Source organism: Odontesthes bonariensis, chromosome 19, assembly GCF_027942865.1.
Source record: "Odontesthes bonariensis isolate fOdoBon6 chromosome 19, fOdoBon6.hap1, whole genome shotgun sequence".
Taxonomy (NCBI): Eukaryota; Metazoa; Chordata; class Actinopteri; order Atheriniformes; family Atherinopsidae; genus Odontesthes; species Odontesthes bonariensis.
The window spans coordinates 20,408,055-20,425,617 of NC_134524.1; the positions used below are offsets into that span (position 1 = coordinate 20,408,055).

At 41.7% G+C, this 17,563-nt stretch overlaps 1 protein-coding gene across 1 annotated transcript in view; it reads left to right on the plus strand.

Moving 5' to 3' along the window:
- The window catches only part of pcp4l1 (Purkinje cell protein 4 like 1), a 30,492-nt gene extending 14,518 nt beyond the window's left edge, over window positions 1–15,974 (plus strand). Inside the window, exons 2-3 of the mRNA XM_075450560.1 lie at window positions 5,821–5,875; window positions 10,799–15,974. Of these exons, the coding sequence (XP_075306675.1) occupies window positions 5,821–5,875; window positions 10,799–10,929 (186 nt within the window). The 3' untranslated portion in view covers window positions 10,930–15,974. The remainder of the gene's footprint in view (window positions 1–5,820; window positions 5,876–10,798) is intronic.
- The last annotated feature ends 1,589 nt before the right edge of the window (window positions 15,975–17,563 follow it).

Genomic DNA, 17,563 nt, shown 5'->3' on the forward strand with positions numbered 1-17,563 from the left:
TATTACTGTTTGATGTTGTGTAAGCACCATGGGACAGGAGCTTCCAGCGTTGTTTCCAGAGCAGACCAGCTTTTATATCGACTTTTATTTGGAACTTTGTCGACATGCCCTTTTTCTGAAGCTATGTCCGAGCTGTTGTAGCTGTATGAAATGGCATTAGCATAACATTCAACGAGTATTTTCTTTGCAGAAAGGAAAAGAAAACATTGCAACTAACCAAAGTCACTGAATCGAAGGTACCCTAAGCTTGCTTCCCTGAAACTAGACGGTCCCAGATGACACGAGCCCAGATAAGGACAGTCTAGTCTTATTCAAAACCCCAGATAATGTTTTTTAACATGGTAAACATGCCTGAAGCGACCCAATGCTGGTCTGCAGCTCAGCGGGTTTAGGAACCCGTTCAGAAATCGGATGTCTTCTCATGTCATTAGCTTCAAATCAGCTAAGTCTTGGAGGTGAACCAGGAGGCATATTAAGATATTTGCGAAATCATTCTGATCCTCCCCTCTCCCTGACCTCTAAGTCTTTCTTTGACTTACCTGACATCCAATCCCACCTTGCTGCAATGAGATGCCTCCTTACCCCTTTTTTCACCAGCCATTAGCATGTAACGGTGTTTGCCTGTCACCAGATACACACATATCAAATAAACTGAATGAAAACTAAGCCCCTTTAAGCTATTGGGGGGGATTCCAGGGCAGAAAAATAAGAAAAATGTTCTCTGACAGCCACCATCTGATGCATCATTTGAAGATTTTATTCTGAGCAACCACATCAGCTTTTACCCAAAATTTACCTAGCTTTAGCTGCCCTAATGCAGCTGGATATTAAAAGTTAAAAAAAAAGAGAAAAAGCCCCAAAAGAATTGGCTGAATCAATTGAAAAAAAAAGTTTAAACCCTTTAGTCACCCTTTCCTCTTTTGTTTCATTCATCGCCAGCATTTTTTTCTCTCTGTGCTTTCTTCTTCGTCTCAGTTAGACTGTTGCCTTTGATATTTGGTTTTCATGCTCATCGTTGCCAAGGCTAAATTCAGTCCCTCTCCCTCTTTCAGCTTATCAAGCCCACTCAGGAGAGAACATTTCCTTTCTGAGTAAAATGGCTGTTTTTAATGCCTCTCACAGTGGAAGCATCTGCACTTCTCGCTACGTGATGTGTGCTAATGTTGAACATACTGCCTCTCTTTTTGCAGCGTTTCCCCCCCTCTTGCTGCAAACACACTCATATCTCTGCAGTCCTCTCTCTGTTGCCATGACGTTTCACTGCTATTACAGCAGTGCGGTATGAGAGCTTTGATGCCTCTTGATCCTTCTCCCTCCAATGGGGCAGATTATTTTTGACCAAAACATCTTATTCCAATGTTTTAGACTGGGAATGTGATTTAAATTACAATTATTCTCTCGGATTTAAACCCCGTTGCGGAATTTTCCATTTACATAATATAAACGTTCCCATTTATTAAGTTCTATCATCCGAAACATATCGTGTGGCTTCATGATGAGAATCTGGTGAAATAAGCAGTTGCTTGCCATTAAAGTCCACCCAGGGTCTTTTTCCCCTTGAACAACTTTCCCAGAGAAAAATGAACCTCAGATTAACTCACTCGTGGTACTTTCTGTTTTTCTATCCAATAACTGACCAATTTAGGACATGTTTACCGAGATGTTACATCAAGCATATATTTTGATAATGAAAACAGTGATGTAATGTAACATGTTAGGATATCATTTTTTTTTTAAATCCTCTAGTCGCTCTGTTCGAGTTTTACAGTTAGATAAATAAAATCTCAGATGCACAACAACATGACATTTGAAACTTTCAGGACAGCTGCCAATCTTTGCAGGAGTGGATGTCCCAGTAGGTTTGCTCTAAGATCTGTCCGTGCAATGCTCGGGGAAATTGCAACAAACCCCAGAGCTAGATCTCAGACTCTACAGGCCTGAGTTAGCATCTTAAATGTTAACGTGCATGACAGTGCAATTAGAAAGAAGACCGGACAAGTATGGCTTGTTTAGAGGGGTTGCCAGGAGAAAGTCTCTTCTCTCTGAAAAGAAGATGGCAGCTTCTTAGGTCTGCAAAGTTGCATCTGAAATAGACTTTGCAACAATGTCCTTTGGACTGATAAGACCAAGAAGACAATGCTAAACTGCATAGTGGATCTTTTACAACGGCATGGCTTTGAGTGCTGGACTGACCTGCCCGCAGTCAAGACCTTTCACTAACTGAAATGCAAAGATATGACAAAGAGGAATCAAACACTGACAAGCATCTAGAGACCTATATCAGACAAGAATGAAACAATATTCCCCTCCCAAAGCTGCATTAATTGATCTCCCCGGTTCCTACATGTTTTTTTTGGCCTGTTGGTAAAAGTAGAAGGGATGCTACTCAGTGGTAAATATGGCCACAACCCAACCTTTTTCAGACATGTTGCTGCCACCGGGTTAAAGATGAGCCAGTATTTCACATGAAACAGTAAAATGTCTATTATGAATAAAATGTTGGCTTTTGAGATCTGCAGTCACGACATTCTGTTTTTTCTATTTACAATTTACCAAATTGTTTCCAATTGGGGTTATAAGAGGAAGCGAGGGAAATACCAGCAGAGTGATGCGTCTGTTGGAAATTAGACTTACACTTACTTCTATGGATCTTAAAGGGATCTCTGTTTTTTTTCAGAAAGTTGTGAAGTATTTATGAATGTCTCACCTGCAATAGACAGTGGTCAAAGTGCTCCAAGTTTGGACAAACTTTGCCATTTTCCATTTAAAACAACTCAAACCTCAAAGACTTCACAGTCGTTCAAGTGAACTTGATGGATGGCTAACTGCTAATAGCTGGGCACGCATTTTGCAAAGATTTAAAAGATGGTGCGGTTTTGCCCCCTTTTTCCAAGCTCCTCATAAATTTCTTTCTGAACTCATCGTCGGTATTTTGTCATTGAACCGGTGGAAATTTAATTCAAAGCTGATCAGCAATGGGAAACGTTGGACAGTAATGTAAATGCCATGATGCGGCAAAACACGGAAATTCCTCGGTTTAGAAATTAGTGACAAAAGTACACAACTTTCTGTTGCCAAAGTGGCATTGTATAAAATCAACTTATTGTAGTGTTTGCCCGCTCAAACGGCTATGAAACTGTCGAGGTTTGACTCGTCTTCCCCCTGATGAGTAGCTCTTAGCATCGCGGCCCTGTCCTCCCTGATTCGCCCAACTGAGAGCGCTCTGACTGCCTTCCATAATATGAGTTTATGCATTGGTTTTTTTTAGGGATTGTCTGCATACTATGCCTTCAAGGCATTTCAAATAAAGTCTATTACTCATGTGATTTATCATATTACAGAACTGGTTTGGATGTAAAACCGATTATTTTTTAGACAAGTTTCCTCTCTGTTTTTTTTTCCCCCAAAACATTCCGTCTCCACCAGTGCCCCCTTGCCTGTCATTTGAATTTCTTCTGTCCCAACACTTTGTCTCTTTCCCTCTCACTCACCCTCTTTCTGTCTTCCCACCACCAGATACATACTGTAGGCACTGACAGTCTTCGGAGATTAGCTTCTCTCTACTTTGAACGTTGGCCCCAGTTTTGCTGTTGACCCCGTGGCCTTTTTCTCTTTTGCACGTGTGCACACATATTGTGCTTTTAGCACACTGTATGAACACGGAAAAGTCCCTCAAAAAGAAATCAACACATCGGCTTACACGTGCTCTCATGCGTGCTTGCAGACACAGCACAGAAACAGACCATGGCATAAACTAAATTATTGGCGGGGCCGGAGCGACAAGCCTCTCTTCAACCCCCCCCCCCATTCACGCTCTGCTGGAAAATTTGTTATGCATGGGCCATTTACTACGTGGAGTTTAGAGGGCAATAAGGACAGGGTTAAGCAGGGATAGATGCATTCAGTACACAATCTCACCCTTTAACACATGTAGACTGCTATATTTTTTTTGGTTTACCGTCAAATACCGTCTCTCTTTCTCTGACTGTCCACATCACTCAGTGCCAGTTTACCTCATTCTCTGCCTGCTGTGTCGTGGACTTTAATGTTAGCCACAGCGGCACGGGCATCGTGTTTAACGTGCAGAATCTAAAGAATGCTTTTAGCACGGGAAGAGGGAGTTTAAAGAAATGAGAGAAGCAGAGGAAGAGATGTGTGTCGATGGTTTGACCGCTGACGCTGGGAACAAGGCAAGTGTGAAAGAAAGTGTGACAGCTTCAAAAAGCTAGCTGAGAGTGGAACGGGGGGGGCTTTCATTTGTTTTTCACCTGGAAAAGTAGAACATTACTGAAAACTTTTCTTAGATTATGCCAGGACCTGATTAGAAGGATCATGACGAGGAATTGTGACAGAGGGCTGGAACACTAACCAGATTTCTTTTTTTGAAGTTAGACAGAACAACAGGAAGACATGAAGAGGTTAGCAGAGGTGTCAACTAATCTTGGGATGGCAGCATTGCGCAAGACAAATGTGGCATTTTACAAGGTGTAGAAGAACCTGCTTGAACAGCTCTGAGAGGACATCAAACAGTCCTCTGCTTCTCATCTCGTTCTGCCAGGAAGGGTTTCTGAGTCTGTGAGGCTGTGCGTGCCGTTTGGCACAAAGGATTACACAAACAGATGTACTCACAATATGCACAGAAGCGCCAGCATTATTAATAAAATGAGGACAGTTGGAGCGGAAAATTACGGCTGGAACAACTTTAATTTGGCAATTGGAAATCAGCTTGAAAGCTTTTTTGTTTTGTAGAATGTAATTGTTTTACACAACACATCATCAGACCTGTTCGCCCTGCAAGGTCTGTTGCTACAAGTCTGTACCGGCCACCTGATCCACTTCCATTCGATTCCGTTTGATTTATTAACGATTCGATGCTTCTAAAAATGTGGCTCGTTCTGCCGAGAGGGACTCCCTCGTGATGTCAGTGCTTTTTTGACATTGCAACACTATCGTTTCTCTTTGGGATTAATAAAGTAACTGTCTCTAATATGAAGAACTGAAGTGTCTGGGTAATTCCCCTGTGCTGTGCATGCTGTATGTTACAAAGTAGTTTATAGCCAGGTTTCTATTGTCATTTTGAATGCACTTTCTGGTTAGAACAGCTACTTCTTCTACTGGATTAAAACCCACTCAAGATGTAGTTACACCGCCACCTTCTGGTAGTATCATGCAGCCAAGTTTACCACGTCAAACCAGTCAATTTGAAATGTGTCCGCTCACACCTTGGCTTCGAGGCCTCCGGCAGCTGGTTTAACCCGAAGTTCTCTACAACCAAATTAGTCAATAAATCCTCGACTCTGAAAGCTGCCATGGATCTGATGAGTCTTTCCTCTCAGAGTTGGAGGACAGCACTGACGGCGCCTCGTTAATCCTTGGCCGATTCACTGAAGTCACAGTAAAAAGCAGACAATAGCGTTCCTTAATTAGTTGTATGGCAAAAAGTATTCCGGTAATTGCAAGTCCGATTATACACACTGCGTGTGTTTTATCTTGTTCATCCTTTTCGGTTCATAAAGTCCAACGGGAGCCCAGATGTCTGCTTTGAAGCGTTTTTTAAATTACTTGCTGCTGTGCTCCATCTTCCTCTATGATATCACCCATCACAGTATCTATACAGTAACATTGGAACACATACTATCACTCCGTGTAGGCTGCAACCTCTCAGTTCTCATGTTCTGCCCTTGCATTGATGCAGATTAATTTCCATCTTCATTGGGACGCATCTTACAATGTGGACATTTCTGCTCCTTTTGTCTGCTGAGGGGGCTCCTTACAGTGACTGTACATAGTATTTAAAGTCTTGTTCTTTTTTCTTCACAGCTGGCATCCACTAACTCTGCTAACAGCAGCCAGACGACTGCATCTGACAACAAAGGTATGATCTCACACCAAATTTTCGACTAATATTGTATATTGTGTTTCCTCTCATTTGCACGTAATTGAAGCATTTGTGAATCTGGACTTTTACCGTTTTATTTAAGTTTGTTAGCAGACATGAAGGACTTTTTAATAGTTTAATTTGAGATTCTGAGAGTTTTGTAGGCTATGTTTCCTGGAACAAGACCCAGAGATACACAAAATGGTGGCTGGTAAAAAAGAAACTGACTACAAGAAGCTGGGAGAATGCAAAATCCACCAACCATGTGACTGATGGAGAAAGGTTCATTTCCAACTCCAACTAATGCTTTAAACAGTTACATTTCTCATCACTCTGAATGTACAAACATGTCAAGGAGATCTTAGAAATATTAAATGTTGTGACAAAGTTGTAAAAATGTCTGAAAATGAATCCAAAACTTGTATAACAGTACAAGGAATGTTACATTCTGTTCAATGGAGCAATCAGTCTCCTGTTTTTCCATGAGCAAAGCAACCAAGCCGAGACAGTTTTTTCTTTTTTTTTTTGGCTGGAATCAGCAGAGTGTCAGCCAGGAGAAGTTGGCTCTTGGCTTTGGTGCAACATTGCTCATCAATAAGCATCTCCAGCTTGGGAAAACTTGCCATCTAGCAATGCAGGACGAGCAAACTCTTGCATTAGTCAGTAGAAAATAACAGAAATGTTACGCCTCTGGGCCTTCTAACTTTTTTTCTGTTGTTTTTTACGTGCGTTTTTGTCCTACATTGTGTAAAACATGTCGTAATAATAAAAGATAATACTTTGACTTAGACTTTACGGCTCGGCTCTCACACATCTCTCCCACCTCATCCTCCTATCTTGTCACCTCTGCTTTTTCTGTATGAATGCACCTGAAATTAATTGTGCATGAGGATTTCTAAGGCACGGGTAGGCTGCTGAAAATATCTGCAGTGCCTTGCAACTGTCGGAAATATTTCTATGAGAACAGAATGTACAGTGAAGACGTAACTGTTCATGATACGATGACTCATGTTTTTTTTTTTTTCTGCCAGGTGCACACAGGTATTGCAGGTCAGGGTATAAGCTTGTACAGATTCACAAACTGTTCCCTTGCTGCCCAACATCCAGTTTATAGTAGTGGGTGGAACAGTGAATTGAATTGGTTGCAATCTGCAACTTTGCCACTAGATGTCACTAATACTATATTACACTTAAACTACTGGTACAAGTTCTTTAAGTTAGTAAAAGTATGCTCGTGTAATTTAGAAATGATCATGTTAAACATTTTGTTTTTTAAACATGGTCACCGTATTTTCCGAACTATAAGTGGCATTTATTTAGAAATTTATTTAATAAAATCCAAGACCAAGAACAGACCTCGTCCATGGTGATATTATGATCCGGTGAAACTGTTTCAATGAACTGATGGAAACAGTCGACCTTGGCTTGAAAGTCTGTAGGCAGTTTCAGACACACCGTTGTTTGTGCTCTGATAGAGAGGTGGTTGCATTGCATGAAGCGGTAACACCAAGAAGGCCCGCCTGCAAAGGCATTTATATTAATCTCCTTGGCAAGTACCAAGGCGCAGAGACGTAACTGCTTCGAACACCACCCAGGTATCCTTCAACCGCTAGTGTGTCGTCTGTCCATCTGCACCAGTTCTTTGCTTTATAGTGTGTAGCGAAGTACGCCTCATCGAGAGGGGCCTTCACAATGATGCCTCATTGAGATGATTCAATCATCCAAAATGAAGGATGGCGTTGTTTATCAGCCCAACCATAATCCTGTTATTCAATTTCTGCTGATGATTAATTAAATTTCCCGATTTTTCTTTTGTGGCTTCTTAAAAAATTAGCGAGAATCGTCTCAGGCTATAAAAAGTGACACGACCCCGGTGCTTGCATGGTTCAACCGACACTCCCCACTTCTAACGGAAAGGAGAAGCTGCAACTTCACACATTCAGAAATGTCGTAACTTGTAACATTTCATGTCTTCGCAAGGAAGTTATTCAAACAATAATCAAAGTAAGATGGGTACCGAAGGTATATTTCCAGTTTCATAGCTTCAGTGAGACTTGTGAGCGAAGATCCAAAGCTTTGCTTTACTTGAACGAATAATCTCACATTATTTTTTCCTCTTCCTCGTGCCGTTTGGGATAATCGTGTTACTGCGTATGTGACCGTTAGTATGATCTAAAAAAAGATTTTAAGCACTCGCATACTGATTTAGCTGATCATTTTCAAGCTCTGAAGTTTTAGGGGTCAGCCTACTTCTTCAAAAGTATTTTAAGTCTACATCAGTATCGGGCCTGCCATTCTATTCATGACGGGGAGCTGCACAATATTGCATAAGCTCTTCATACATTTTGACCCTCGAAATCTTTTTTCCCTGAAATAATGAAAGCCGTCAGACGTACAATATTTGCTTTGTGTCACAAGTTGAAAGAACCTTTGTGGAGTATGAACGTCCAGCGTTTCTTTCGTTAAAGGAGCTACTCGTCCACATTTTGCCGCTGGCACAAATGAGTCCGTATTTAAACCGCCGATGACGTCACATCACATTGCATATGGTTTTCTTAGAATATTGCTTCTGACAGTGCCCAGCAGAGGTGGAACAGACTGTTGGTTTTCATTCAACTTTTTTAGGGAAATGTTATTTAAATGTTGTTTTTTTTCCCCCACAATCAGGCCAACATGCAGTGTGTGTGTTTTTTTCTTAAGCACCATTGCACACAGAATTTTTCACTGTCAAGTCAGGTGTGTTTAAAGAATGGGCTTTCTATCTACAGAGTTACAGGCCATATGGAGGGGAGTAATTTAAAGGGAAAATCATTTCCCGGATTAAAGCACTGAAATGGTGAGGCCCATTCCTTCCTTCACTTTGAGAGGTTGAATCAACCTCATCATATGCTCGCTTTGCCTGGAGGATGACCTAATGAAATAATACTTTATTAATTAGATTTAGCAAAAAGCGTATACTTGTGATTTTAGACCAGAATAATCACATTATAGATTAAGACAAAGCCCTGCACTGTACAGAGCTTACGTTTTCCTTCTTTGTTGCACGGACAACGTGACATTTCGAGGAATGTTAAACTCCCTCGGAAAAAAGCGAGGACATTAGCATGATCAAATTAATTTGAATGAAGAAAGTCATGTCTGTTTCTTCTTCTTCTGACTCCTCTAATCCATTGATTGTTTTTGATGAATTGGATCTCAACGTGTTTTACATGTTTCAGTTTTCTGTACTCTTTGGCTGCTAATAAATCCACTTAGTGAACTTCTGAATATTTTGTGGCTATACAATTCTGTCGTTATCACAGTGACTCAGAGGAAACTTTGACTGGACCACCGCAACACCTTGATTCTTTCCTTCTTCAGACATTTGCTGCTCTCTTAGGGATCATTGCCCTTTTTCATGACCCCGTGTCAGCCAAGCTTTATTCGTCAGACAGATGGCCTCACATTTGACCCTAGAATAGTTTCGCATACAGAGGAGTTCATGGTCGCCTCAGTGACTGCGAGGTGTCCAGGTCGCGTGGCTGCAAAACAGGCCTAAATCATCAGCCCTCCACCTCGGTGCTTGACAGCGGGTATGAGGTGTTTGGTTTTTCCACAAACTTCTTAACTAAACATCTCCATTTTGGTGTTTTTCTAATCGTACTGTCATGAACTTTAACATGCTAACCGAGGCCTTTTGAGTCTGGGATGCAGCTCTTTTTTAGGAGCATTGCCCGGTCTGACCTTGGGCTGAACTTACTGGGGCAAGATTGGCAACTGTCTCAAATGTTTTCACTTGTAAATAATCGTCATCCCTGTAGAGGGTAGACTCAAAATTATTTGGAAATGGCCTTATAGGCCCTGTCAGATTGATGGGCAGCAACCATTGCTTCTCTTTGATTGATTGGTTGATCATCCATCCATCCATCTATCTATCTATCTATCTATCTATCTATCCATCCATCCATCCATCCATCCATCTTTCAACACACACCTGAAAGCTCCAGACCAGCAAACTGCCAGAACCGCTGCTTTTATAGAGGTGCTCATACTTGTTGATGATCAGTTAATCAAGTGGACCTGATTAGGAGCACCTGGCTGCTACTCACCCTCTTAATTTACATGAAAGCAAGCAAGGATGTCCTTTGTTTTTCACACACTGGCTCTGCATTTCGGCTTAATGTTTGTTGGAAAAGGACGAATGACTTATATGTCATGTGCTGTTTTTCATTTTGAGGATGTCTTTACCTCACGTAAAGGCCGATTAATGACCAGGTGTTTTTTTTCTTTTTCTTATATGCATATATATATTCATAAAACCTTTAAATTCAAAGAGTATGCAGTGTGTACCATAAATGTGACATGATATTTTGCACAGAAAATATAGCCTAAAGAGTATCATTCCTCAAGTTGAGGGTTGTTTTTCTGTCTTCGTTTGCGGTTTACTGTTTCAGCCTTGCGCCTTCTCTCTATAAATGTCCCCGTACATGTCCACGGTTCCTATTCCTAAGAAAACAACATGCTGATTCAGCGGAGGTGGCAACACAGCCGCAATCCATACTGCTGCACTTCCTCTCCACTGTGACCGTGTCACTGCTTGTTTTCTGGTGGCGCCTGGGGTGTGATGAGCCAGATCCGACATCGAAAAGTGAAGCACCAATACTCAGCAGTCCCGATAGTGGTCTCACACGAGACGGATCATATACCGATTGTTTTCTTCCTAAAACCCAAATGAAATTTGTACCTTTAGCGTAGCAACATGTGCTTACTTTCTGGGTCTTTGCCTGAAATCACACTGAACTTTTTAACTATTTCACTGCCTGAACAATTCAAGTTGGGTCGAAATATGACTGCGTAGTTAGAATATTGCTAGGCAGACTAACACCTCCTGGCCATTCGGCTGTGCATTAACTTGTACCTTTTGACCTCTGCCCCATCCAGAGAAAGCGTCGGCAGCAAAGCCTCAGGAACAGGAGGAGGAGGTCGACATCGACCTGGAAGCGCCGGAAACGGAGAAGGCAGCGCTCGCCATCCAGAACCAGTTCAGGCGCTTCCAGAAGAAAAAGAAGTAGAGTGACTGATTAAAACCGAAAAGAATTAAGAAAAAGAAAAAAAAATATTATCTCAGAAAATATCATTTAAGCAGATGTACAGATATCCAGTCAGTGATTTGCGGGTGGTTTTGGGAGATGAGGCAGAGGGAAGGTGTAGGGATTTATCGTTCAGAATCTATTGTCATATTATGCAAAGTGTCATGAAACGCCTTTTTGCATGACAGACGGGCTGTTGTTGAGGGTGAGGAAGTTGGTGGGCTAAGAAACAAGAAGAAGAAGAAGAGGGGGAAAAAGGAAGAAGATTTGGAATTTATAATCTAGCATGACGAAATACTGTAATCTCCTGTCACAACATTAACCTTTGCAAATGTCCCCACATTTCCACCGTGTGTCCCTCGATGCTTCCAAACACAGACTCCCCAGCCCCCTTTTTCCCGCTCTTCCTGCATACAAAACACAAGCCCAGCACACAAAGATACACCTCGCTGTTGACTGACACAGCAAGCACACGTCCTCCAACGTTAATGAAACGAGCACGCACAAAAAGAACAGAAGCACACCGATTAGTTTCTCGGCTCTTTTCTTCCCGCTTCCTTTGCCGTCACAGGGCTTTCTTTCCCTCTCTGTCTGCCTGTGAAAGGACGAAAATAACACCAACTAACTGTCTCAGGTGTAAAATCACCTCTTGTGTAGGCTAGATATTGGACACCCGCTGCATGCCAGTCTGATCTCACGGGTGACGGAGGTGGTGGTCATGGAAACTGGCTGCTGCTCTGCTCAGTTAGAGGCAATTTGCCGTAGGCAAGTGATGGAAAGCACAGACGCTTCATGCCCACAAAAGTGATTAATACCACGCATTATAGCTAATGATTGACAAATTAGTGATCAAGTGCTTATGTGTCAACGACTGCTGCAACTTTTAACTTCTTTCGGGTGACACACGATGCCGCTTTCTCGATGAGCTCTGGATGACTTGTCGGAAAGTCATTCAAATATTCATACCCGCTCATTGAGAATGACCCTACAAGTGGCTTTTAAATTGTGTTATTAGATCTGGAGTGGCTTTACTGGTCACAAAGATATCATCGTTATTGCCTCATTCACTGACTTTCAACTGTCCCCATTGAACCTCATAAATGGCACAAGTTGGAAATGACTGTTCACTAAGGTTAGTTATTGTTGCTTGATCTTTCCCAGGTGGCCATTTGGATTACACCAACTGAGGCTAAATATTTGCAATACTCTGGTCTAGGAATGGCTGGCATCTTTGTATTATGAAGGAATGGATTTGGGCCATTTTGGCTTAAAAACGCGGATATTAGCCACATTTAGATAGGCTTTGGCCAACTTTAAAATGTCATCAGCACTGTACTTTGGCTAAATTGTCTCAGATATGGGGCTTAATTGGATCAAACCATTTTGGCTACCTGAGATCGGCTCTTACGGGTTTTCAGCAATCGAAAAATTCTTTCTCAGTTTGTATTTGGCCAAAGCAAACGCTGAATTTCTTACTGGTGACCTTAGGTTTTGGTGAGTATGCCGATGACTGTTCTTCTGATTTTAGCTGGCAAATGAGCTAATGTTTGCTCCATGATTTAAGCATTTAAGAATGCTCTCATCAGTTCTTGGCACATATATTTGCACAATTCTCCTGACGGTGTTCAAGTGATCATTACGCAATCTCTGCAGGGAACTGGGAGGATTAAATGTGTACAATATCTGGGCTGATTCATTAAGAAAGTTCAAGTCTGAATGGCAACGGGTACGTCTGTAGATACCAGGTCACTGATACAGAAAGACATTTGTTCATCGATACAACAGGGATCAAGTTACTTCTCCTCCATGAGTCACACTCACAACATTTAAACTGTATTGCCTGCGGCTGAGAGCCCTCAACCATGCTCGGTGTTGGGTTACTTAGTGCCTCTGAAGGAAACTCAAACCCGTGCATCCTTAAATAAACACTCGATCATGATTGAGAGCAGATACCAGCCATGAACTCGAGTCCCGTCAACCTTAACGTCAGACACGCTGCAGCTGTTGGACGGAGATGGAAAGAAAGTCGCCCTAACGAGAAACAGAAAATTGACACAAAAAAACCCCACCCTTACTGTTCAAACTTGTGGCATAAGAATATAAGCACACCGTACAAATGAGTTAACCCTGCAATACACACGTACTGTATATACACATGTGATGGAACAACAGATACATTCCTACTTCCTGCCCTATCCCCGTTTTCCTTCAATGTATGTAGCACACCGAACTGCTTCTGAAAAGCCAGACTTTGTCTCCATTGCTTTAATAATAATCTCACTAATTAATAGAATTATTATTGGAATGTAACCTCTTTTCTATTTTGAGGACAGAAAGCGGCCGCTCTTCTCTGTCATTGTCCCGCTGTTTCCATGTTCCTTCGGTGTAAGGGAGAATCGTTGATGACGTCATCTGAGTTTGATACCGCAGCCTCCTTCTCTCCCCTAACTGGATTTGACATGGTTTTAAAACACTTACCCAGGACACACTAATGGGAATATAGATTTAGGGTAGTTTTGATTTAGCGGGCACGCTGAACACCAGCATCAGGAAAAAGCTGAATATTTTACAAAGTCGAGATCTTTCCAGTGTGGAAGCATAAAGGCTGAACTGATGGGAATAACAAGTTACAGTAGAAATACAGCGCAGCCAATCTATGGGGCCTTTATACGTCAAACCAAACCAACACTTGGTGGTCAAGAGGGTCTGGAGCATTGTTGGACGTCTTTCTCTTGTCTCATTAGAACGCAACATCTGCATCTAGCGTGTTCGATCAGCATCGGGTTTGTACGAGAAATCAGTACGATCGGCCGTTGGGCATAGCAGGAGAATCCATCACTGTAGCCGCTTAGTGTTGTTCTTCCTTACTTTTCATCTTCCACAATCCAAGCGTTGCCAATCGTACGACCACACAAACTTCTACATCGAGTGAGCAGCAATGGATTGGAAGTAAGCAAACACTGCTTGGTTTACTTTTCTTATTTTGTTTCCATCTACGAGATGCAGCACGACACCCTTTCATCACTGCTGGCTCTTGACGTCAGTCTGGTCCGTAAGAGCCCCGCGACTGCAGAGAGTAGACGGCTTAAAGTCCCGACCAGGTGAAAACGTACGACACACTATATATATGTAGCCAGGATATAAAGAGCCATAATGTTGCATGGCAACAGACTCAGCTGCAGAAGTAACACCAAGCTGGACATCTCTATGTGAAGTGCGGCTTGCAATAAGCCGGGAGGATTTGAGGCTGTGAGTTCAGTGAAGTGGCAAAATAGAGGTGACCTGTGACTGACAGATCCAAGGTTTGATCTTCATGGGAATCCCAGTCTGGAGCCCTGCTTCTTTTGGCCTTTAGTCTCCTTTACAAGTCGGGGAGAAAGGAGTTTGGTGCAAATTCTAGATGAAACAATGAGAAATAAACTAAAGTAAACCATCATCTGCATAATTCCTTAAGATCAGTCATAAGTTTGTATGCAGTCAAATATTCAGTACGGTACATACAGTCGAATTCTGTCCACAAATGAATTTTTACTACAATCACGCAGGGAATTCCCTTGTTACGATACAACAGCCAGTAGCCTCGCTGATCCAGTGTTTCTTAAGCAACCTATAAACTGTTATAAGCCATTTGTGTGGATGCACTTTGCCTACTTAGCTACAGTTGTAATCACATGACAGATGCTGCTGCGTTTCAGCATGTTTGGGGCTATGAGCATTAATAAGAAGTCACAGGTCAGAGTTGTCAAGAACTCACATCAGACTTTTTGTTATTCCCATGTCCAATCCGGAGTTCTGGCTGATTTTAGACCTTTAGCTCCCGCTAGTACTCACAGCATGTGAGGTCTTTTTTTTCTCTTTTTTTTTTTTTGAACTTCTTTACGTCTTTCTTTATCAAAGCTTTCGCTTTGCTTTGTTAGCCTGACCTCATTCCGCTTTCCCTGAAGGCAACAGAATGCGGGGTTCGCCGAGCACAGCTTGCTCGCTCTGAATGAGGGAAGGATGGGCGGAATAAAAAGCTTGCCTCGTGGATGTGATCATGAATGGAGCAATCATGCATACACTTTTATCCAAGACAGTTAAGTCAGGTCCCCGCATCCTCTTAGAAAACATCATGATGCCACGGCAGACAAGAGCTCGGCAAACGGCGGCCAAGGCTTTTGTACATACCATTTGCACTCTAAAAGTGTCTGTACAGCGTTTCTCTAAATCCACTGTAGTTAGTTAATGATTCCCCTTTGCTTGGATATCTTTCTCTTCACCCTTCTTATTATGCTTGACAATAATATAATGTACTTGAGAGTGAGAAGTAATTGGTGCTGTAAGCCAACAGTGAATATTTGGCCACAGCTTTGCAGCCTAGAAATGACATCAAAGCCATACTTTTAGAGAACAAAAACACTTATATTTAGATATATTCGCTTCTTGCACATCACTTTTTTTGTGCTGTCTGCAGTGCTGTGAAGCAACCCAGACAGATGAATCATCTCTCATGCTAGAAAAACCATCTTTCCATGAAATTGTAGGCGGTTCGACTGCAACTGTGATAAGAATGCGCGTAAAGCACCATTCCAGCTCGTCTTCGAGACGGTCGGGAGTTGTGAAACGTGGCATTGAGGAGATGGCTTACCCTTCACTGTGTGGCCAGTCAGTGACCACTGTCCTTTCAGGGAGGCATCTGCCAATCAGGAAGCTCTACATCACACAATCCAATATCTTACTGCCTCATTACTTCTTCAATCCATGATTAATACTTAATTTATTACTGCTTTACTGAATTATGTTTCTGTAACTTATGTGGATACATATGTTGTCGTGAATTTCTCCAAATGTTGTGTTTCTGATGTGAAGGCATGTAAAATCCATATTTGTACATTTTAGACTATGAATTCCCTCTGTGTATTTTGACATTTCAATCTATGACGTGTTGTTCGACTTTCAGAATTGATGGCTGAGGTGAGAATGCACAAAAACATCCCCTTGTATTGTGTTTTCTGCACTAAATAAAAACTGCTGCATACTGCTTTGAACTCTATCTGCTTGGTATCTGTTTTTCTCGTGTGATTTCTTTTTTGTCAAAGGTCCCCAACACATGAATTAAGGGACTTTAGCGACATGCGTGCGTCATACATCCATTTCAGTGAGTGCATTGCACTGATGCAGGGAATTATTCCAAACGTGGAGCTACATCAGTAATTTCAGTTTCTTAAAGGAGATCGCTCTGACCGAATCCTTCAGGGGATGCTAGTATTGCCGTGGATCCCCCAAGAGGAGTTAGTTTCAATCTGGTCCCCTCTGGGTGCTGTTCCAGTTCAAACGGGCTCGCGAATGACACCATAGAACATGATTTGCTCATTACAGAGCTGGAATATAGGCATTGGGAGCACTCAATTATCCACAGGGTAAATAGGACGCCATGTCTTTGCCTATCCCCTTGACACAAATTTTCTAAATTACACGTCAGGAAAAACACAAGTTATCTGTTTAATATGAACGTGTCAAAGAAAAAAAGAGAACAGTTCAAACAAATAGACGCAATATGCACGAATAGCAATAATTATATAACATCTACTCCCGTCTCTGTAGCTTATTAAGCTTACATATGTTTTGGTGGAAGGGCACATCGATATTTTGGGCAGTAATTCCTGCCCTCTTCTTTACTGACTTGTACATACACACACACACACACACACACACACACACACACACACACACATCACTGGATATTCCCATTAAAGTATAATCCTTATTACCCAATTGTCGCTGGATGTGGTGATCAGTGTAATAAGTGCTCTGTGTGCAGAATTTAAATTGGTGTTCGAGCACGAGCAGCAGTGGCACAGGCAGCCTGCATTCAATCACATGTGAAAGGAAAAACAGAAAAAACTATTAAAAAGACAAATATATGTCTATATGTCTATATATATATAATATTCAGTGCTTAATTTGCAATGAAAACTTTTATTGCAAAAAGAAAAATCTACAATGGTTTTTTTTATCAGTACAATTTAGCTCCAATCCAACCCCTGAACAGCCATTTGTAAACTTGTTTAATGCACATTTCTAGAAATCCTCTAAATGTGTACTGCGTGGGATTTAGCGACATTTAGAATTTACGTTGCTGACTGAATACCACCAGCTAACTCCCCCTTCCATACACTCCTAAATGTGTAGAAGAAACTACGGTGGCTGCTAAAAATGCAAAAGGCTCTTTTTAAAGTTTTGTTTGTGTCCTGATCTGTGTTTGTTTTTTTCTGTTTAGTCTCCAGTTTCCAGTTAAGTTTCGTCTTGCCATTTCCTCACCTTCCTCTGTCTCTCTCCCTTCACCTGTGTTTCTTCCCTCAGCTGCCTTCACTCACTCATCACCTTCCTCTGCATTTAAACTCCCGGTTGTCGTTTGCTCATTGTCAGATCCTCTGTTTTCCTTGGACTATTCTCTCTTTTTTTGGGTTCCTAGTGTTTTTTTTTTTTTTTTCTAGTGTTCCTTTGATTATTATATCCGGCTTTGCTGCGCCTTTTGTTGGGCTGGGCGAGTTAACTCGTTGATTATTTAACGCTTATAAGTATTTTAATCGCGCATTAACGCAGTTTTTTTTAATTATTATTATTTTTTGTACTT